The 23066-nt window shown below is 47.0% G+C and overlaps 1 protein-coding gene across 1 annotated transcript in view; it reads left to right on the top strand.

The window, feature by feature from the left end:
* Positions 1–22618, top strand: part of EPAS1 (endothelial PAS domain protein 1) — a 90510-nt gene extending 67892 nt beyond the window's left edge. Inside the window, exons 7-16 of the mRNA XM_033175812.1 lie at positions 6023–6129; positions 11782–11929; positions 12635–12849; positions 13967–14157; positions 14730–14840; positions 16267–16757; positions 17627–17753; positions 17922–18036; positions 18376–18549; positions 20436–22618. Of these exons, the coding sequence (XP_033031703.1) occupies positions 6023–6129; positions 11782–11929; positions 12635–12849; positions 13967–14157; positions 14730–14840; positions 16267–16757; positions 17627–17753; positions 17922–18036; positions 18376–18549; positions 20436–20587 (1831 nt within the window). The 3' untranslated portion in view covers positions 20588–22618. The remainder of the gene's footprint in view (positions 1–6022; positions 6130–11781; positions 11930–12634; positions 12850–13966; positions 14158–14729; positions 14841–16266; positions 16758–17626; positions 17754–17921; positions 18037–18375; positions 18550–20435) is intronic.
* Positions 22619–23066: the final 448 nt, after the last annotated feature.

Genomic DNA, 23066 nt, shown 5'->3' with positions numbered 1-23066 from the left:
ACATAGAATGCTGTGTCACACAGAAGTTGTGTTTAACCGATTAGCAGATTAGTTAACAAGGGCACAGACGTGGCTTAGACAGTTGATGAAGTGACTATTTTAAGTCCTTAATCCCTAAGTGTTATATCTTAATTGCTTTGATGAGGCCTGGGATTTTTTGGTTTTGGTAGCTCGTTTTGTTTTCACTCTTTGTGTTGGGATGGGGAGAAGCATATGCACATGGACACATATACACACTCTCCACCTCAATTCCCCTTCAGAGACAAATGCTGCAAAAACCAATGCCTGTCCATGACACCTAATGGGGTGAGGGGTTCTCCATTTTAATCAGGAAATTCACTAGGTTTAATGACATCTGCACAAGGGGCTGTGATTCCCACAAAGGGGATTGTTTTCCTACCAGAAAAGTTAGAATCTGAAGAAAATGTATGGCAGTTAGAATCCACAAAATCAATTTTGAAACAGTTTGGTACTTGTCTTAGATATACTGAGACCACAGACACAATCAAGCAAAAAAAGAAAAAGGGTCATGGAGAAAAAGATGAAAGCAGACAGGAAAGAAGGGAGAGAAGTGGAAGAGAAAAAGACAACTCTAATTTTACACTGAACTCTCAGGTCAAATCAGTTGAATCTGAAACAACCTATTCTGAAACATCTGAAATTGAATAAAGGAATACAGATGGTTCAGAATGCATTTGTCCTCCTGTTAATGAGGGATCAGAGTACCATATTAAGTCCTGCATTAATTATTTTAAAAATAGTAAACACTTTAAAAAGTAAATTTCATAACAATTAATATGTCAATCACATTTATGTACCTATGGTCAACTGCTCTAACAAGGGAGTAAGTTGAGTAGCAGGGTAAAAGAAAAATGTCCTGATTATTGATGGAATTAATGATCTTTTCTTCATTTATGACTCAAATATAGGCATTATACTCTGTTTCCCAAAATACTGAGCAACCAGTTACGAGCTGTCATTTACTGAGCATCTGCCATGTAACTGTATGCTAGAGACCATTACATCAAAGTAAAAGAGATGATTCCTGATCTCCAGGAGTTGAGAGTTTGAGACATAAGCCATTTAATGAAACCACAGTGAATGGTACAAAATACAACGTTCCATTTACCCAAAAGGGAGACAAAAGTTGTTCCCAAGTAGTTTAACTTTAAAATAGGGTGGTTCTTAAATTCATGTGGAGGTGCCGTCTAGTGGTGAAAGAGAGAACTGTGAAGGAAACCAAGCCATCAGGGAGATAGAAGCAAAGCCTTTCTAATTATCATATAATCCTACTACGATTCTGTCAGTTGTAGGAATCTTCCTGTATCTTAGAAATAAATTATAAAACCAAATTATGTGGATAGGAGCAGTATCACGAGGGGAAAAGTTTTCAAAATTACAGTAAAAATTTCAAATCAACAAAGAAGGTCATATAATTTTTACAGATAAAGAATTTGAGGGCAACCCTGTTTTGTCATTGGATTCATGCAACACAGGACATACTAATATCAGGAGTTACAGTTTAATAAATCAAGATGCCTACATTCCAAGTTCTGTGGATAAATTTATGAATTGTTTTTGTACAATGAAGTTGAGAATAAGTAAAAATGGTAAAAGTGAGGGAAAGGTTGAGGATCCTAAAGATAATATCAGTAAGGATAACTATAAATAAAGAGCCGTAAGTTGTAAAAACACACACGCAACCTTCCTATGTATATACTTACCCCCACAGGTACCCTGTAACACTCCACAGATAGATAGGATAGAAATGGATTTCCCATTAATTACAGAGCTGGTTTTATAGATTTCATATAACCATGTAGTATTTGAGGAAAACACAAGGCTTAAGTACTGTTTAAAGCAAACAAAATCTAGATGAAAATACATTAAAACCAACCAAAGGCGCTGAAATCTGAGTTAGTGAACAGTGTAGGTATTAGTAAGGAAATGCAGTGTCAAAGCTTATAAGCACATATAGAAACCAAAATGAGATAAATCACGGGGTGCTGAGGAGAGGCGATGGGCAGAGTGTGGAAGGAAAGCAAGCCGACTTGAAGTATTTATTAGCAGATACATTCTTTGGAAAACAAATAGGTGGTTACGAAGTACTTAAAACTTTTATCCTCTTAAACAGTTTAAATACTCTCTCACCATCTTGCTTACATGATTAATTTACCTAGCAAATCCTTTACTCGTGTAGGGAACGGGGTAAAAACTGCAGCCAGATCTTGCGTGACTCCAGGCAGTGGCATCTGAAGTCAAGGACTGTGGCGCTGCACCACACGTGGATGGGTGCTGGCGATTACACGCGGGGAAGAAGAGCGAGCCTTCTCAGGCCTTTGGGTGGATTTCTCTCTGCCACTTGAGGTGGCAGCACTCACACTGAAGCCAAGAGAGAAATTTTTTTGCAAGCACTCTGCTAGAGGTGGTGTATTTTGAATAGAGCTTCTAAACAGTTTTAAGAGTAAAGGGCAATGAATCATTCATTTTACATTTTGAAGGCACATCTCACTCTGAAGTCTGGAGCTCAGAGAGCTGGCCCACATAGGCACTTGGGGTAACACCAACTTCAGAGTTTAACAACCCCCTTTAAAACCGTATTTCCTATTTCCTTTCATCCTTCCTCTGCCTCCTTGTGGCTGCCTATCTATCTGCATCTCTCTCCTCACTGCATCCTTGGTGTGCTGTTTTTTGACTTTATTATTAAAAAGTATCCTCTGTTCTTATGTTTGAAATCTGGTGAATTAAGTCCTTGTACATTTCTCTCTTCTCTTAGAATGGCCCCACTGAGTTGACTTTTACATTTATGGGTGACCTCCAACTGATTTTCTTTTTCCCAGTGAGTCAGGGGTCCTTAATTAGAAAGAAAGAAAGAAAGAAAAAAAAAAAACCAGTTCCCTGGCTCCTGATGGAGAGAGCAGATGAACCCGTGTTATCACAGCCCAGCTCGGAAGGCTTGTCTGGAGCCTGGGGGAAATGAGCGGGGAAGGCCCTTGTGTGCCGTAGGAGCGACCTTATAAACAAGCTCGGTTCATTAACCTCCCCACTGGCGTCTACGTGCCTGCACATGGGGGCAAATGACCATGAGCTTTAAGTTGGGGTTTCCTGGCTTTGTGAAGTTTGACAACTCAAATGTTCTTCAATTGTGTTTGGGATGTGGTGTATTTCCCAGTTTTTATAGTAGTCTGTTTAAAGGAATGAAGAAAGACATTAAATATTTATTTTAGTTGACAAGATAAATGAAAGCTGCTACTGGGAAGATATCTGGCAGTTCTGAAATCTAGGTTTGTTTGTCCACTTCCAAAACATGCCCATTGTGTGCCTTTGAATGGATGATACATTAATTAGATAAACATTTTATTATGAGGCTGATTGTAATAAACATCTACTTTGAACATTTTAATTTAAAGATTCTAATCTCGAAAGGAAATTTAATTCCTTCAGAGAGTAGAAAGACATCTTTCCTAGCATGCCAGTAGACTCATTTTGGAGGGTCTCTAGAAAATTCTATACCTGCCCAGGAACAGAAGCAGTTTATCTGGCAAGTCAGTGAGCCTGTAGATGGCCAGCCCATTGTCAGCAGGGCTCACTCATGCAGTTCTAGTTCCCAGGCTAAGCTTGAAAGTCATCTGACCCAGCAGCGAAGCTAGTTGATCGTAGGACCAGCACTGTTCTGTCTCCTTGTTCCCCCAGTCTCCACCTTTGCCAAGGTGTACTTGGGTGCCAGCCCCAGGGTCAGGTTGCCAGATAATGTATCCATTGCTAGTGAGTTCAGAGACCTCTCTGCTCAGGGTCAAGCGAAGGGACAGATCCTTCTGCTCTGAGACTAGCTGGCTGGCACAAATGAGCTGCTAGGATCTCACTGGAGAAATCTCCATTGGGCTGAATCAGCTGAGACCTAAGCCTCTCAGCCCTGTTGAGCTGCTCCTTGTTTGACAAAGGCTTTAACCTCCAAAGTCTCACCCAAGCAGAGAACTTGTCTCTTCTCTGCCCACTTCAAAACCAGATGCCTTATAGAATGAAGAAAGGATGGATAGAATATCATGACAGGTTCTGTGTGTGTGTGTATATGTGTGTGTGTGTGTGTGTGTGCATGTGCGCATGTGTGTGTGTGCATTGAGACAGTTAATCACATTATTCTAGAAAGAAAAGTAGATCCTTAGTGCCCAGGTTCCTTAGCAGTATTGGGATAGACAGGTGTCTGTCTGTACCGTAGGTTCAAAGAGAAAATCAATCTACTGGTCAGCTGTTGAGGTTTTTACTAAGCACCCATTATAGAGGAAGCAAAACGAGAAAGTGGTCCCTGAGTTCAGGGGTTGACAGCCTAGGATGTGAGGAGACAAATGCATAATTTTCTGTAATACTGTGCATACTCCTTAGGACTTCATGAGAGATGTCATGCTGGAGGAATTGGAGGGGGCTCTGTGGAGAAGATGAGGCTTTGAGCTGGTCCTGGAGGTGTCAGGGCTTGGAGAAGAGAAGGCATAAAGCTTCTGCAGCAAGAATGAGTTTTCCAGGCATGAGGAACTGAGGGGAGAGGGGTCTTCCATGACAGAGGGTGCATAACATTTTACAGATGAGTTGAAAATGGAATTGCTCAAAAGGTGGAGAGTAGGTTCTGGGGAGAACTGAAAGTTAGGCAGCATTTACTCTTGGTCTGGTTGGCAAAAGTGAAAGTTGTAGATACTTAAATAGGGGTGTGGCAGGGTGCAAATAGTATTTTAGGGCAATTTGGTCTGACAGACATATGAAAGCTGACCTGTTTGGGGGGTGGGTTGAGAGCAGAGACAGGAAATAAGGAGCCACTGCTTCCGCTTTCTGCTTCTGCTTTCCTCTCCATGTTATTGATCCCCTACAAGGATAAATTACAGGACTGTATCCAGGAGTCACGCCTTCTAAAGTAGAGTTGTAACAATGAGACTGTGGCATCACTTCTAACTTGTGATAGGCCAAGTAAACAAGACAGCGAAGCCATTATTTAAAGTCTGTGAGAGAACCTAGATTTTGAGAGAGAACATGGAGGTATTATACAGCCTAATATAGTAGGACATGATATTGGGTAAAGCAGCCAACCTGGTGGTTCTCAGGCAGGGCTTTTTTTATTTTAGTGATTCCAGCACAGAACAAAGGGTCCTAAGAGTGTTAAGTGATCCTTCATGGTTCTCCACATGTACCCTTTCCTCTGCCCACTTCCCATCAAAACCAGATACCTTACAGAATGAAGAAAGGGACACTGAAATGACAGCCAAGTGCTGTCATCTCAGAGCTGCCTATTCGAGTATGATAAGGGACATTTCTGTGACTATGATTTAATATTTCTTCCTCTCAGCACCTCCTTGCCGCCCTCCTTTCCTTGAAATGTGAGGGACAAGTAGAAAAAGTCGTGGAAGGCAAACCTCATGTCTGAAGGCACCTGAGGTCACAGGCAGGCCCTGCAGAAAAGTGAAGGTTTAAGCACAGACTGCCTCTGCCTGCCTGGACTCCCTCTCACATGCTGGTTGACACAGAGACAAAGGTGGCTCTACCTGGGGCCACATAATTTTCATGTTTCATTTATACTGCCTTCTACTAGAATGAGCTTGACACAGCAACTAGAGGCCCCAGTTTTCATTCTTGCTCTGTCCCTGGACACCTGTGTAGGCATCAAGCAATTGTCTGCCCTTCCTGGATGTCTACTCCCTCATCTGCAAAAACCTGGGGGTGAGCCCCTTCCAGTGGTACTTGGAGAACAGACGTGTGTGTACCGGGGTGGTGGGGAGAGGGAGTCCTCAGAACTGGTGCTTTTCTCTCCTCCCAAACATGGCTTCAGGAAGGGCAGGAACAACAGAGGTTTGGTTAAACTTGCAATTGTAGATTGAGCACAGTGTTCTTTTGCTTGGATACATGGTACAACAAGAAAGTCTGGATTGTGTTCGTCTGCATGTGTGTGTTTGATTTGCCTTCTGGGGTTAGGTGCTGCCTACATGCTGTGCTAAGTTAATATGGTCTTTTTTCCTTACATCCTGCCTTTTTGAAAACTCAGAATCACAGAACTGATTGGTTACCACCCTGAGGAGCTGCTTGGCCGCTCAGCCTATGAATTCTACCATGCGCTAGACTCCGAGAACATGACCAAGAGTCACCAGAACTGTGAGTTCCAGGAGTGCCCCTTGTGGCTTCCTTGTGTCTGTGGTATCTGGCCTTGAGTGGGGGGTGATTGGTGAGACAGAAGACCAGGTCACTTCCTCCACAGAGCTGCTGTCTTGTGTGGCAGACAAGACTCATGCCCTCAAGATGGTTAGAAAACCAAGGCTGGCCACCAGCCTATAGACTCCTTGGTGCATATCAGAAAAAGGACACTTCCTCCAGGGAGACACATCCGTGCCAAGGTACACAGCTGAGACACTAGAGGGTGGGTTGAGTCTCAGTCTCCCATACCTCTGTGGTATGGGAGTGCCTATGTGCAGTCAGTGGTTTGTACACCCTGTAGCACAGCACTGTAGAGAGTAACATGTAATTCAACATATCATTAACTTGGGTGCATGCTGTAGATTCGAGTACCTACGCTCACAGAAGAGGAGGGCAGGGGGAGTTGAGGAAAGGACACTCGAGTTGGACCTTGAAGGATCGGGGAGGCTCAGGCTGAACAGAAGGGAAAATATTATGGGTCCAGCTTACCACATGTGTTGAGGTAGGCCACAGTTCTCAGAGAGCTTGCTTGCTGGATCAAGGGAGCTTTAGAAAAGGCTGTCCAGGCAACCCAGGGATGGCGTATGGAAACTCTGCTTTGCAGTTTGAAGGAAGCCTGAGTTGTGCAAGGACTCTAGAAGAGGGCTGCCCGATAGAACTTTCTGCAGTGGAAGTGTTCTTGAAATGTGGCCAGAGAAACCGAGGAACTGAATTTTATACAATGTAGTTTTAAATGTAAATATCCACACTTGGCTTGTAGCTACCATATTGGACAGAGAAGTTCTAGAGTGTATCCTTGGCTATGTTCCCAATTCAGGCTTCCTATAGGCAGGTGATCCAGGACCATTCCCTTGGATCCATGCAACTTATCACTGTGCAAGGGCTCTGGGCCTATAACCCTGTACTTGGCCCACTGGGGGTGATGTAAGTTGGTAGAATTGATTCCTGCCCTAAGGGATCTTATTTCTGAGGAAAAAAAGAGGACTATGGGCTCCATGGGAACAAGTGGCTCATATCTTTAACCTCAGTATCTAGCATAGGGTCTGGTACAGAACAGGCACTAAATGTACTATATAAACCCATGGGCAAAACTACATTTGGAAAAGAATGCGTCAAAACAAGTGCCCACAGTGGTATAGACAGTGGTGCTGAGAGGATTATGGGAGGATTAAAAATTGGTAAAGTAAGTCTGAGAAGATTCCCATTGGCCCTGCTGGCAATGGAGAAAATGAAGTGCAGCCATTTGTCCATGGTTCCTAAATCCATCCATCTACCCCAAGGCTAGGACAGCCAAGTTCAGAGCAGCCAACAGAGTCACAACCCCACAAGCTGTATGTGAACATGGTTAACACTCTTAAGGAGTGAGATATTTTCTTTCTTATTGGTTCCTCTGCCTCTTCCTTATGGCTTTGGGTTTGACAGTACAACAGGGCCCATTATGATATCTCAGAGAAGCTTCTCACTGTGCTCTCTGGCAAAACACACACACAACAACAACCACCACCGCCACCACCACCACCTAGATTCAGCCCCACTCAGGAACCCAGAAATGGGGTAGGGGTGGAGGTACTCTTTTATGCTTGTGAATGTGACCCCACCTTAGCCTGCCCAAGCTTTGAAATTGTAACATCTGGTTCCAGCCTTCCCTTTGGGATTCCTTCATGCTTCCTGGTCCCTGAGGGGTTCCTGTTTTCAAAGGCAGGTGACAGAATCATCCAGGCACTGGGACTCAGGGGCCCAGGCTCTGGTCCAGCTGACCCACTGATTCCCCAGGGCCTGGCTTTCTGGACCTTCCTGACTTTAGATGTAAAACTAGGGAAAAAAGTCTAACCTTCCTTCCAAGCTAAGGGTGAAGCCAAAGCAAGGGACAAATGTAAAAATTTCTGGGACTTCTTGGAGGACAGTATCGTCTTTTATCTTCCAGGATGGGAAAGCAGAAGAAGCTACTGTCAAAGGAAAGAAAAATTGTGACTTCTCACTAGGCATATAAAAAGGATTTTCCCTCTCATTCTTCTTAGAACATCTTCAATCCATAAAAAGGGTTAGGATAAAAATGGTTCATGTTTTCTGCTGACTCTAGAGAAAATAAGGTGCTTTTCACTGAATCCATGTATTTACGCATTAGGCACACTAAAAGGTAATTCACAGCCCAAATAGAAATCACAGGCTCTCTCTCCCCCTGATAGAGCCAAGTAAAGCTGCCCTGAGCTCAGAAACCCATAGCTAGCAAAGGGACAAGCCCACAACCAGCCAAGGGAAATCTGCATGGGTTGGAAATTGGGTTAATGACAGTTATAACTGACAGGAGCTTGCCCCTTGCCCCTGACCCGTGTCTCTCGTTTGTCCTTGAGGTTTTGCAAATAAAGTTGCACTACAGAGTCACACACATGCTCTAGAATAACTGGACGCTCAGGTTTGAGATGGGTCCAGAGTCACACACTGGGGTCCCCCATTGCCACACATGTATGTCTTAGCCTGTAAAGGTTTACCATTGAAATGCCTGGAGAAGCTCAACCAGATTTAGATCATTGAAAGCTGTAATTTCCAAATGGATTAATAATTTGTACATTGTTACTCTGGGGGCGAGGTTAGGGGTCAGTTTCCCTTTGTTATATGAGGATATTATGTGCTGTTAGGCTTTTTATGGCCTTTAATCTTATTTTCCTATCTATTAAGCAGCAGGCCCTTCACTAAGGCTGGCATTAATGACCAGATGATTAGAAAGCTGGCGTTAATTATATTCTACTGACAGAGCAGGCCCTTGCCTGCAATTGTTAGAAATGCAGTTAAAACCTTTGCTTGCTGCACTGTTTGATCAAAAAGAGTAAGAGCCCTGAATTTGGTGTGCATTAAGGACCGTCTAAATAAGTTAAATACAGGCACTTGAAATTGTGCAAGAATCATTTTACTGCAGCAGAGGAGCCTCTGGCACAGCTAAAGGGAGAGCAGAGAGGATAAAAGTTATTTCCTTGGCTGAGTCCATGATGGTTTAGGACAGTGGCAACAGCAAATTTGGTCTTCCCAGTGATTTGTAGACCCAGTTAACCAAGAGACCATTGTACTAGGAGCCACAAGACGTGTTGTGTAGCTCAGACTCTCTCACTATTGTCTTGTAAGCTGTGAAGCAAATCATAACCCTCTGGCCTTAGTTTCCTTGTATTAAAAGAAAATACTTATCCTTCCTGTGGCACAGGATTTTGTTTAAAAGATTAGACAAGATGATACAACCACTTTGGAAATAATTTGGCAGCTTCTTGCAAACATATACTTTACATGTAATCCAGCAATTGCACTCCTAGCTGCACCCACGAGAAATGAAAATATGTCCATACAAAGATTTATGCATAAATGTTTACAGCAACCAAAAACTGAGAACAACTCAAACATCCATCAACAGGCAGATGGATAAACAAATTATGGTACATCCATGCAATGGAATACAACTCACTGATGAAAAGGAATAAACCACAAATGCCTGCAACACCATGATGAATCTCAAAACATGCTAAATGTAGAGAACCAGACACAAGAGTAGATACTCCTATACAATTCCACTTACATGGAAATCTAGAAAAGACAATTCGAATATATAGTGGCAAAAAGCAGAAGAGTGGTTGCCTGGAACCAGGGTGGGAATGAAGATTGCCTAGGGGCATAAAAAATGGGGTGGTGGAGGCGGTGATGGAAAAGTTCTACGTCTTCACTGTACGGATGTCAAAACTTGTTGAACTGTATACTTCAAATGGGTATGTGTTTTATTGAAGGTAAAATTTTTAAAAATCAAGAGCAAACAGAAAAAGCTTAGACTAGGAATCTTTAATTTGAACTATAATTCTGTCTACTGTTTCCACTGAGGTGGAATCAGTAGTTTTAAGCCTCAGTTTCTTCAGCTGTAAAGTGGGAATAATAACTGGCACCCCATGGTGTTGCCTATGAAATGCAGTGATGATGACCTAATCCTTAGTGAGTGCCCTATGTGCCAGGCACTGTTCTAAATGCTTTGCAGAAATGAATTCATCTTATCAGATAGTTTTGAACACTATACAAATGTAAGTTACAGGAATTCTTGCACCTTGCAGGTGCTTGTTAAATTTTGAAGAGGAAAGCAAAACATAAGTGTAAAGGATTACTAAACTGCACTAGTATGAAGACAGCCACATTCTTCAGCTGTATGGGGCTGATGAATGGGGAGGAGGCTTGCAAGCCTACCAGGAGAACCTGGATATCCTCCCAAGTGGCCCCTCATGACACTATCTACCAACCTATAACAAATTGTCTGTGACAGGGCATGGGCACAATACGTATTAGTACCTCTAAGAAAGAGGTAGCTTTTCCTATACAAAATTTGTTGGTGACAGTTGGTCAACACTTATGTACCTGATAAGCCATGTAGATACATTCGATCCTCAGTACAAATGGCAGTGGTATACTGGGTAGCTAATGATGACGATTATTACCATTACTACTGTTATTATCAATATCCTGTTTTGCAGAGGAGGAAACCAAAACCAAGAAGGATTGTTCCTTTCTCAAAATCCCCAAACTAGCAAGATTTCCCAATCCTCCCTCCATGCTGTTTCCTAATGTCTCTGTGATTTGGGAGCTTCTGAGCTGGAGTTCTATAAATTCACAAGGAATGGGCAGTTCAGAAAAATACCAAAAATTCTAACATTATTAGACTTTAAAGAGAGGTACTGATTCCTTTTGAATGGAAGAAGATGGAGCATTCTGCACTGGGGAAGGACAGTCCTGTGATGTGAAACCCTTCCCCAAGGTAGACAATAAAAGCACTTTTTAAATGAACACTTGGTAGAACAATCTAGAAGAGGAAAAACCTCACAAACAGGAAGCCTAGCTGGCAGTTGAGAAGAAGAAGGAGTGTAAGAGATTTATTACAGCTTATGAAGAGACTGTGTGTGGGCTGCCAGGGTCCCAGACATTTCTCAACCCCAAATGAGAAAGGGTGAGGTGGTTCGCCTCTGCCTTTGCTGTGGATCACAAACCTTCGATGCACCGAAAGGTGGCAAGCCTGACAGATGACCTGGAAAAATCAAAGATATCAATTTTTTAAATGCTTTTATTCATAAGCAGGTTTTGGTGGTGGGTCTGCTGCAAAGAAAAAAAAAAAAAAAACTGCCCTGAGGTCAGGCTTTCTCCAAGCTGCTTAGAAGTCCCCCAACCTGGAGTGCTTGACAGGGGATGGCTCCCCTTACCCAGTGTGAAGGGGCTTCTTCCCATTGAACCCCGTGAAGAAAGTAAGGCAGGTTCTGGTCTTGGTTCTGCTTATAGCCGAGCTGGTCTGTGAGCCTGACTTGTCCAGGGATTGGGGATGGGCCACTGCACAGCTGCCCGGTGAGTGGGTCCCTCCCTCAGTGGATAGCCTTGGGCGAGTCACTTCACCTCTTCTCACCTCTTTTTCCTAGATTTAAAATGAAGAGTTGGCTGAGGTGATCCCTAAACTCCCTCCCAGGTCACTCTCCCTGGTCCTCACTGTCCTGGTGCCCTGTTCTGTCTGTTCGTCTGTAGATTAGACTGCCCTCCCATGGGATCTGCTGAGCCTGTGGTGCCCACCCCTGCCCCACCTCCCTAAGCTCAGCTCTGTTTCTCCCCTAGTGTGCACCAAGGGTCAGGTAGTAAGTGGCCAGTACCGGATGCTCGCAAAGCATGGGGGCTACGTGTGGCTGGAAACCCAGGGGACAGTCATCTACAACCCTCGCAACCTGCAGCCCCAGTGCATCATGTGTGTCAACTACGTCCTGAGGTGAGTGTGTGAGGGCTGGCAGGCCTTGGTGCAGGGTATGTGGGGGTGCCCAAGCTTCCCAGACTGAGGATGACAGGCCTAGGAGATGCCAGGCCTCTCAGCGCCCTGGGAACCACCTCAGGGAGCTCTTGCAGGGCTAACCCTAGTGACTGAGAGGATTCCTGTGGATGTCTTAGAACAGTGGGATACTGGGTTGAGATTGGTTGGGATTTTTTTTTCTGCCCTTTCCCTGTCATCTGTCATTTATGCCATGCATCTGACCCAGGTGGGGAGGCAGATAGCACACAGTAGCCAATATTTTCTGAATGGGGAAAAAGGAAAGAGAATTGCTCATGCTTTTGGGAAAAAACAATGTCATGCCTTCACTCTATAGTACCTGGAAAGAAAGCTAGAGGAGGTCATTTCTAGTTGTTTCTAGAAACAGAAAAACAAAAGCATTCAGACCTCATACATACCACCCCACTCAAGTGCAATAATATTTAATAAAACAGGATCCGAAATGGACATACATTCAGAGGATACCTCTGTTGTCACTACCTCCATGGCTCACACACTTCTATTGTGTGGTTCTTTATAAGATGCCAGTGCCTGGGGGCCTACCCATTTTTTGTCTGAGAGCTTAGCCATCAGGGTTTCCATGCATCTGGGGGAGCAGAATTTTTCTAGAAAATGTGGAAGGTCTGAATGGCTCTTTTCCTCCATTAGTGAGATTGAGAAGAATGACGTGGTGTTCTCCATGGACCAGACGGAATCCCTGTTCAAGCCCCACCTGATGGCCATGAACAGCATCTTTGATAGCAGTGGCAAGGGGGCTGCGTCTGAGAAGAGTAACTTCCTATTCACCAAGCTAAAGGAGGAGCCTGAGGAGCTGGCCCAGCTGGCTCCCACTCCAGGAGACGCCATCATCTCTCTGGATTTCGGTGGGTGCTTCTTAGCTAAGCCAGGCCCCTGGAACCCTGTTGGGGCTGGGAAGAGTTCTTACCGTAACAGGCCTCCCTGGCTACAGCTTTTTCTTAACCAGAGCTACCCCAGCCCCTTCCCCAAGTCTTGTTAATCACCTGTTAGAGGCCAGGCTCTGCTGAGCACAAAAGAACACCACACGCTTCTGCCCTGATAAGACCATCCCATATCCGACCTCAGCAAGTGCTGTACGAGGAGGGGTTAAGAGAGGACACTCCCCTGAGGAGTCGATTCTCCACCATGGGTGGTGAGAGTCTGAGATGAGAGGGAGGGGAGAGGTGAGGGATCTGCTCCGAGGCAGTTTGGACACTGTCAAAGAGAAGGGGCCAATTCCTACCAGGGTCTGGAAGGATAGATTGCTTATTTAGGCAGAGAGCTAAGTTGGAATAATGTTGGGAAGGATAATTCCAAAAACACAGAGAACATATTGAGGCCTGGGATTAAGCTCTCAAACCAATGACTTCATTCAAGTGTCTGCCTGTCTCTAGGGATTTAAGTCACTGGGGACCCTAGCAGGGTTTTCAGCCCTCTGCTGCTCCTATCCTGGAAACACCCTTGAAGCCCCATGATCCCCAGTTAGCAACCCGCTGCCACCCTCTTCTGGCCTTGCTGTGGCTGCAAGAGTGGTGCTCACCCTGGACTGTGTCAGCCCCTTTTAGATGTGTTCTACAGCAGTCACGTGAGGATTGCAGCTAAAGAGAATCTCAAATGCAGCGGGCCCTTGGCCAGTAGGTCTCGCAGCTTGTTTGTGGCAGTACTGAGGCAAATAGCCCAATTCTCCTCTCATACCTTCCTTGTCTACCCTTCCGGATTGCTCCTTAGGGAAGAGTGGCTCCTACTATATTTAGTCTCTGAAAATTAAATGTTCCAGGAGACTGTTCCCTTTACAGGGAGTCTCTACATTGACTCAGCCAGAGTCAGAGGCCTGTGTGTCCCAGCTAAGCCCCAGGGTGTGCCTAGCCCCAGGCATGCCTTCCAGACCTTCTTAGGGCCTTCTCTGCAGTGTTTGGGACTCGTCTGCCTTGGGGTGAGCCTGATGGTTGTGGGTGTTCACCTCCCAGGCCCTTGTCTCCACAGGGAATCAGAACTTCGAGGAGTCCTCAGCCTATGGGAAGGCCATCCTGCCCCTGAGCCAGCCGTGGGCCACAGAGTTGAGGAGCCACAGCACCCAGAGCGAGGCTGGGAGCCTGCCTGCCTTCACCGTGCCCCAGGCAGCCGCCCCGGGCAGCACCACCCCCAGTGCCACCAGCAGCAGCAGCTGCTCCACGGTGAGCAGCCCTCTTATGGCGAGCACACAGAGAGGGCTCCTTATGTATGACTGCTGCCAGATGGCTGAAGGGACATTTGGGACAGGTACTGTCCTTCTCCTTCTCCAGTTATCACAGAGCTCCCTAGAGTGGCCGTGACACTTACCTACCAGGTATCAGAGCTATTTCCTTCCTTTCAGTGTTCATCCCCCCACCCCACTGAAATAAGCTCCCTGAAGGGCTTTGAGCCCCCAGCTCAGTCCCTCTGCAGGGCAGTAACATCCCGTATGTGGCATAGAGCTGCAGTTTGCACAGCCTTGCTGGCCGCAGCCTGTATTATGTTTGTTCCTCAAGAAGGACAACCTGTGAAGCGATAGTAGCCTCATTTTATGAGGAGGAGACTGGAGTTGAAAAAGGTTGATGAACTGACCTAATTCATACAGCTTGTTAATTAGTGGCCCCTCTACAAATAGTTATGTGGTGGAATGGAATTGAACCTTTGGGTCCGGGAATGCATTTCTTCTTCCGTGCTGGAGTTCTGGGGAGACCAGTGCCATATCTTTGACTCTGTCCCCCTCCTTCCTGGCCCCTAGCCCAATAGTCCTGAAGACTATTATACATCTTTGGATAACGACCTGAAGATTGAAGTGATTGAGAAGCTCTTCGCCATGGACACAGAGGCCAAGGACCAATGCAGTACCCAGGTAGGTGGCTGTGGAGATCAGGGTAGGGTGTGTGCCTGCTGTCTGGTGGGCAACAAAGGCTCGCATCCATTCTTGTAGCCTCATCCCTTTGTTGCAAAGAGCAGTGGAGATGCCTGGCCAAGGCCCAGGTCCCCTAAACAAGGTGAGGGTGCAGGCTAATGGGACCTGTGGTCACCCCCTCCTCCCACTGTCAAATCCAGTTCTTCCAGCATATCTATCTCCTACTTAGATAACTTTCTTAGTGCACATGAAAACCGAAATACCACTGCACCTTTCTTTAAACAGGCTCTGCATTTAACAAGCACAGCCAAATGCATAAAACATGTATAAACATAGGGGACAATCCCTTTACAAACACATTCATCTTGTGATTTAAAAAAAATAATCATTTTATATGAAATGCATTTTAAAATAACATCGGTTTGACAATTTTTCATTTACATAAACTTTTCAGGAACACATTACATAAGGCCAGTGTTCTTGCAAAAACTATGTAAACAAGGATAAGGTAGAGGGAGGGGTACGTGTTTTACAAAACCCCAGGGAAAACCATTAATCCCCCATTTATCTTAGTCTTGAGTTCAACCAGATTTCTGCTTTACCATTTAGTTTGTATCTTGATCCTACTTGGCACAAATCCCAGCTACTCTGCAAAATGTTCCCTATTTTAGCTTTTCTATCACCCTCCCTCCTCAGAACTCCTGTAGTATGTATCATGTGGCACTTAATCACAACTATCTGCTTCTGCTCCTTAAAGACTGCTTAGTATTGCAGTCATTAGTCAGCTGACACCCAGTGAGGGCGTCAGTCTCTGAAGGTAGAAACTGTTTTCCGCATCTGCTTACATTCCCTGTAGCGTCCATCATGATACTGCCACGCTAAGGGATGATCTGAGTATCTGCTGATTGGAACCAAAGTCTTTCTATCCCTGGGGTCTGGCTATTCCTCTGCAAGAGTCCACAGATGGACCTGGACACTCATTGCTTGCTTAGGCCCGTGCCAGCTTACAGGAGGGAGAAGAGGACAAAAAAAGCCACAGTGTGCACCACAGGCCTAAGCATTGTAGGACACGGACAACCACCACAGGCTGGAGTAGACAGGGCTGTCTCTGTGGAAGAGGGGCTGCCTTGGCTTCGAGAGAGAAGGCGGGCTCTGGCAGGTGGGATGGAGAGAGGAGAACATTTCTGAATGTGCAGGGTGAAGAGGGGGTAACCTCAGGAGAAGGCTGGTACATGATACAAGGTCATGTACATGACACAGCCAAGTCTGAGGTTTTCCTGATAGGCCCTAGGGAGCCAGTGGAGGTGTTTGAGCAGCACTGTGAAATGGTACTTGAGATGAATGGCTCTGCAGGAGCCAAGTTGGAATAGTGGTTGTGAGGTCGTACCAACCCCCTTGCCTCTTTGCCTGTGCTCTCTCCCCTCAGACGGATTTCAATGAGCTGGACTTGGAGACACTGGCACCCTATATTCCCATGGACGGGGAAGACTTCCAGCTAAGCCCCATCTGCCCCGAGGAGCGGCTCTTGGCGGAGAACCCACAGTCCACCCCCGAGCACTGCTTCAGTGCCATGACAAACATCTTCCAGCCACTGGCCCCTGTAGCCCCGCACAGTCCCTTCCTCCTGGACAAGTTTCAGCAGCAGCTGGAGAGCAAGAAGACAGAGCCCGAGCACCGGCCCATGTCCTCCATCTTCTTTGATGCCGGAAGCAAAGCATCCCTGCCACCATGCTGTGGCCAGGCCAGCACCCCTCTCTCTTCCATGGGGGGCAGATCCAATACCCAGTGGCCCCCAGATCCACCATTACATTTTGGGCCCACAAAGTGGGCCGTCGGGGATCAGCGCACAGAGTTCTTGGGAGCAGCACCGTTGGGGCCCCCTGTCTCCCCACCCCATGTCTCCACATTCAAGACAAGGTAAGTGGCAGACACTCGGCTGTACCAGTAGGGCCGGAACGAGAAGCACCCACTAGTGAGATAGCTGGACCCCCAGGGAGGCCCCTGCCCCTCTCCACAGCCATCTGATACCCCATTTAGCCCTTCTCTGAGCTCAGACTTCGGGGAATCACCTCGAGCCATGTGAGGCCTAGTGTAGGACAGGTTTTTATCTGGGCTGGAGGAGACTAAGGGCAGGCAAAGAAGTGGCTTGTTGCGAGCCCTGTACCTCAGTGTCTCCCTTCGAACTACCACCAGAATGCCTTTCTTATCTGGGTTCATCATCTGAGCCACAGAACACAGAAAACTGAGTGATGATTTTCCCTGGTGGGAAAAAGCAAAAAGATGTCCATGCCTCCCCCTTGCCTTTTGACTGCCCCTGGGTCCCCACCACTGCAGCCTCTCCGAGCTGTGCCCAGGCTCCAGAAGTGCCTTCCCATCTCCCCAGCATGCTCATTTCACCAGCTGAGAGTTCACTGGGCTAAGCCACAGTGGTTGGTACATGACCTGCCACTCCCAGGGGCCAGTGGTACTTGACCTTTATAGAGCAGCCTAACTAGTTTTCAGTGGGAGCAAAAGGCAGGGGAGAGACGGAGCAGAAGAAACTCTCCTAAGGACTACCACTGCCCAGCCACCGCCCCCAGACCAGGAGGCTTGAGCCCTTCAGCATCTTACAGCGGAGGAAGGAGGCAGAGCTCGGGCTTGGCCTGCGGGTGCACAGCCTGCTTCTGAGACTGTCTTTTGGGTCTTTGAGTCATCATAGGCATAAGCATTGGGCCCCTAAGATGAGAAGGCACTGGGTGGCATGAGGCTTCAGACTCCCTCATAGCCTGCTCTCTCGGGCTTGGCAGGTCTACAAAGGGTTGTGGGGCTCGAGGCCCAGACGTGCTGAGCCCGGCCATGGTAGCCCTCTCCAACAAGCTGAAGCTGAAGCGACAGCTGGAGTATGAAGAGCAAGCCTTCCAGGACCTGAGTGGGGTGAGGCATCCTGACTGGCCCCAGGGGCCGGTCCACAGACCTTGGGAAACCCAGGGCTGCTGAGAGGGGTGACAGTGACAGCCCTGTTCCAGGCCCACCCAACCCATCCAGTCTGGGGACCTGGTTCTCTGGCCCTTTCCCCTTTCCATCTGCCCTTCTTACTCCTAGGGGGACCCACCTGGTGGCAGCACTTCACATTTGATGTGGAAACGGATGAAGAACCTCAGGGGTGGGAGCTGCCCTTTGATGCCGGACAAGCCACTGAGCGCAAATGTCCCCACTGGTGAGCAGCGGCCACAGGCCTAGGTCTCCCGGGGGTTCTGCTGGAAGGACTGGGGCTCAGGAGCCTATCCTGGTTCTTCCATTCACTCACCACACACCGTACCTGCCTCTCTGAGCCTTGTTAGAATGGGGCGATATCCTCTGTCCCTCCCCCAGTCCCGCACACCCAACTTTTCCATTTCCACTCTGACTTAGATGACGCCATCAGAGGGTCCTGAAGGCTGGCTGTAGTTCTAGTGACTCTGGGCACCTTTTATAAAGGAAAGGGATGCTAGGGCTTCCTGGCCTCTCCCCTCCCTCAGGCCAGTGCTACCATCACCCTCTGACTTTGGTCTTTCAGGTAAGTTCACCCAAAATCCCGTGAGGGGCCTGGGCCATCCCCTGAGGCATCTGCCGCTGCCACAGCCTCCATCTGCCGTCAGTCCCGGGGAGAACAGCAAGAGCAGGTTCCCCGCACAGTGCTACGCCACGCAGTACCAGGACTACAGCCTGTCGTCAGCCCACAAGGTGTCAGGTGGGTGTACTCAGGATCCAATGCCGGGGAAAGCCCACCTCTATTTTTTTCTTTCCAGCGTCTGCACAGTGCCAGGCACAGGGAAATGCTTGACTTGAAGTCACATGTCCAGGGCTCAGGTCTCCTTGGATTTAGGGAACCTCTTCACAAATTCCTCGTGACATCAGTGACCAGGCCCCCTAGGGGGTGGGTCTGAAAAACTCAGGCTAGAATACTGAAGGAAAGAATCCAGACCACTACTTGCTGCCCACCGAGGGCTGAACACAGGGTTGGCCACCCCTAGAACACCGTACCACTGTTGACTGACAGGAGCACTTTCAGAAGAAAGAGCAGGCAGCCACAGTGGTGAGGGCCTGTTGAAGAGAAAGTTCAGGGAGCTGGGAAGGGGTCTGGGCAGAGGCAGGGGATCTCTGGTCTATGCAGGGATGAGCTTGCCGCGTGAAGAAGGGAGTGCTCCTTCCCTGGGGCTTCAGAGGGAATCCTGCCATGATCAGGTGCCATCCAGGGCTCTTTCCACCCTGAGAATCCCGGAGCCTTCCCACTTCCTCAGTGCTTCATGTGGATGTGTTTTTTTAAAGCCCCTTGGGCACACTGGGGTGTCACTCTGAGTTCAGGCAGGTGCTGAGAACATGCCGAAACTTGCTGCAGGGAGAGCAGCCTGGAAAGCTCTCGTAGGCCCACCCCACTGGAATTGGTTCAACTGCAGGCACCGATGCCTGCCTTCAACCCTGGGCCACCTTCGTCTTGATAGTATCTTGTGAAACACAGATGTCTTCATGAGGTTTCTGTTTGGCAGGAAAATAATTCGTGGTTTACGGAAAAACAGACCGGCCCCTGTCCTAAAAGGCAATTTCCTCAGCAATAGAGTTTGGGGAAAGTGATAGTTCTGTGCTTCAGAGTCCAGGCTGTAGAACCGCCAGACAGCCCTGGCTTAAATTCTGGCTCTGCTGTTGAGTTCAGTGACTAGTATACATTTATGTGCAGTAAGAGGTAGCCAGCACTATTCTTCCTGTTATGAAGCCCACAAGTTACCTTGAATATTGAAATCAAGGGGAAATCATATTCTTTTCAAAAGAATTGAATCATATTAAACTCTTTTCTGACCATGAATAAGAGGAGAAGTTAGCAAGGGATGGTGAGCAGGTATCCATTGATACCGTCCACAGGAGCAGTCAAGTTGGGGAGGCAGGCATGGACCCCAGCAAGGACCTGGGCTAGGAAGTGCAGGAGGGAATGGCCACTGGAACGAGGCTCTGCAGATAGGGCAAGGGAAGGAAGGTGGGCATCTCACATGGGACGGGCAGAACGCAGGGCTTCCAGGCTCTCTGCTGCCACCCAAGCCTTTCCTCCCTGGGATGGGGCCTGTGTGCGTGCTAGGAATGTCCCCTCTGCCACTCACTGGTCTGCCTCCTCAGCAGAAGAGCACAGAGGCAAGAAGATAGGACTGCTGAGGGTGGTGACTGGAAACTGGATTTTCAGACCCTTGAATCTTGAGGCAGTCTGTGTGTGCGTGTGTATGTATGTTTGTGTTCTGTGTATGTGAGCATAGGTGCCAGGTGGTTCAGAACTCCCTCTCAGCCTTTCCTCTCTGTTGCCAGCAGGCATGGGGTCAGCAACCCCAGGCTTTTGTTGAAGCCTCCACCTCCCTGTGCTGCAGCCCGCACCTCACGCTGTCCTCTTTCTTGGGTCCCAGCACCCCACCTGAGGCAACGGGTCTGGAGGCAGACACGTTCCCCGGGCATGCAGCAGACCATGGGGGAGACACCACTGAAGGAGCAGAGTGACTTTAGGGCTGCCCTATTGGTACCCCCCAGTCACAAAGGAGTAGACACTTTTCCAGATGTTTGATTTAGGCCTTTAAGTTATGGTACCAACCCTTCTTTCAGGCATGGCAAGCCGGCTGCTCGGGCCCTCGTTTGAGTCCTATCTGCTGCCTGAACTGACCAGATATGACTGTGAGGTGAACGTGCCTGTGCTGGGAAGCTCCACGCTCCTGCAAGGAGGGGACCTCCTCAGAGCCCTGGACCAGGCCACCTGAGCCAGGCCTTCCACCTGGGCAGCACCTCTGCCGACGCCGTCCCACCAGCTTCACTCTCTCCATCTGTTTTTGTAACTAGGTATTTCTAACACCAGCACACTATTTACAAGATGGACTTACCTGGCAGACTTGCCCAGGTCACCACGCAGTGGCCTTTTTCTGAGATGCTCACTTTATTATCCCTATTTTTAAAGTACACAATTGTTTTACCTGTTCTGAAATGTTCTTAAATTTTGTAAGATTTTTTTTCCTCCCCACCTTCAATTACTTCTAATTTATATTATCTATAGGTTTCTCTCCCTTTCTCTCCTTCTACACACACAACTGTCCACACTAACAAGTTTGGTGCATGTCTGTTCTCCTGTAGGGAGAGTGTTAGCTTCATTTCACTAAAAAGATTCCTCGTTACTGTTGTTGCCAAAGAGAAACAAAAATGATGTTGCTTTCCAAGCTTGGTTTGTGGCTTCTCCCTCGCAGAGCCCTTCTCCTTTCTTTTTTAAAACTAATCACCATATTGTAAATTTCAGGTTTTTTTGGTTTAAGCTGACTCCGCTCTAATTTTGGAAAAAAAGAAATGTGAAGGGTCAACTCCAACATATGTGGTTATCTGTGAAAGTTGCACAGCGTGGCTTTTCTTAAACTGGTGTTTTTCCCCTGCATTCGGTGGATTTTTTTATTATTATTCAAAAACATAACTGAGTTTTTTTAAAAGAGAAAATTTATATCTGGGTTAAGTGTTTATCATATATATGGGTACTTTGTAATATCTAAAACCTTAGAAACGGAAATGGAATCCTGCTCACAAAATCACTTTAAGATCTTTTCGAAGCTGTTAATTTTTCTTGGTGTTGTAGACGCTGCAGACTTGTCCAGTGCTCCCACGGCCTGTATGGACACTGTGGAAGGCCTCCCTCTGTCGGCTTTTTGCCATCTGTGATATGCCATAGGTGTGACAATCCGAGCAGTGGAGTCATTCAGTGGGAGCACTGCACACTATCCCCTCATGTTCTCTATGTACTATGTATGTATGTATTATTATTATTGCTGCCAAGAGGGTCTGATGGCACGTTGTGGGGTCGGGGGGTGGGGCAGGGAAGTGCTCTAACTTTTCTTAAGGTTTTGTTGCTAGCCCTTCAAGTGCACTGAGCTATGTGACTCGGATGGTCTTTCACACGGCACATTTAGACATTTCCAGAACTACCGTGAGATGGTTTAGATGGGAATTCATGCAAATGAGGGGTCAGAAATGGTATAGTGACCCGGTCCACGTCCTCCAAGCTCACGACCTTGGAGCCCCGTGGAGCTGGACTGAGGAGGAGGCTGCACAGCGGGAGAGCAGCTGGTCCAGACCAGCCTTGCAGCCCCCCCTGAGCTGGCAGCCAGATGGCCCTGCAAGGCCTCCAGGGATGGCCCCTAGCTGCGGCCCTGGCTGAGGTCTCTGGGTCGGGCAGTGACAGGTATAGGTAGGAAGCACTGAAAATAGTGTTCCCAGAGCACTTTGCAACTCACTGGGTAAGAGGGACGACACCTCTGGTTTTTCAATACCAATTACATGGAACTTTTCTGTAATGGGTACAACGAAGAAGTTTCTAAAAACACACACAAAGCACATTAGGCCAACTATTTAGTAAGCCCAGATGGACTTATTGCCAGAAACAAAAAGTAGCTTTCAAAAGAAATTTAAGTTAATTGAGAAATTCCTTAGTCATGGTGTTGTCTAAATCATATTTTAGCTGCACAGCGTTACCCCACGCAGGGTGGCAGAACTTGAAGGGTTACTGACATGTAAATGCTGGTATTTGATTTCCTGTGTGTGTTGCCCTGGCATTAAGGGCATTTTACCCTTGCAGTTTTACTAAAACACTGAAAAATATTCCAAGCTTCATATTAACCCTACCTGTCAATGTAACGATTTTATGAACATTATTATATTGTCGAATTCCTACTGACAACATTATAACTGTATGGGAGCTTAACTTTATAAGGAAATGTATTTTGACACTGGTATCTTATTAAAGTATTCTGATCCTACCACTGCTGGTGGCTCTTATTTCCTGTGGATTTATCATGGGCTATGCTAATGTAAAGTGAAATATTAAATAGTTTATAGAAATTGAACACTAGCACAGACCTTTATGAGACTACTGAAGTGAGTTGATAAGACTGGTGAAGGAAAGACTGTTGTTAAATACTCGGCAGTTGACTACGTCTGAAAATTCATACTGTATCTTCCTTATTTCTGCAAGTATTTTTCTATCTATCTGCCTCAGAGCCATTTTTTGTATCCTATGGGGAACCAAAGGAAAGAAGTCACAGTCTCTGCTTTCAGAGAATTACATGAAGTCGTCTGAGAGCCACGCTGCTCTGTATCTTCACATACCGCACTTTGGGATGGAAGTCCCGAAGGGAAAGGGGAAGCCTGGGCATTAGTACTTCAATGTGGAGGTGGCTGGGCTTGAGTAGGGTCTTCTCAGGTAGA

The sequence above is a fragment of the Trachypithecus francoisi genome, unplaced genomic scaffold (assembly GCF_009764315.1).
Source record: "Trachypithecus francoisi isolate TF-2019V2 unplaced genomic scaffold, Tfra_2.0 Lachesis_group17, whole genome shotgun sequence".
Lineage (NCBI taxonomy): Eukaryota > Metazoa > Chordata > Mammalia > Primates > Cercopithecidae > Trachypithecus > Trachypithecus francoisi.
This window is presented reverse-complemented; position numbering and strand designations above follow the sequence as displayed.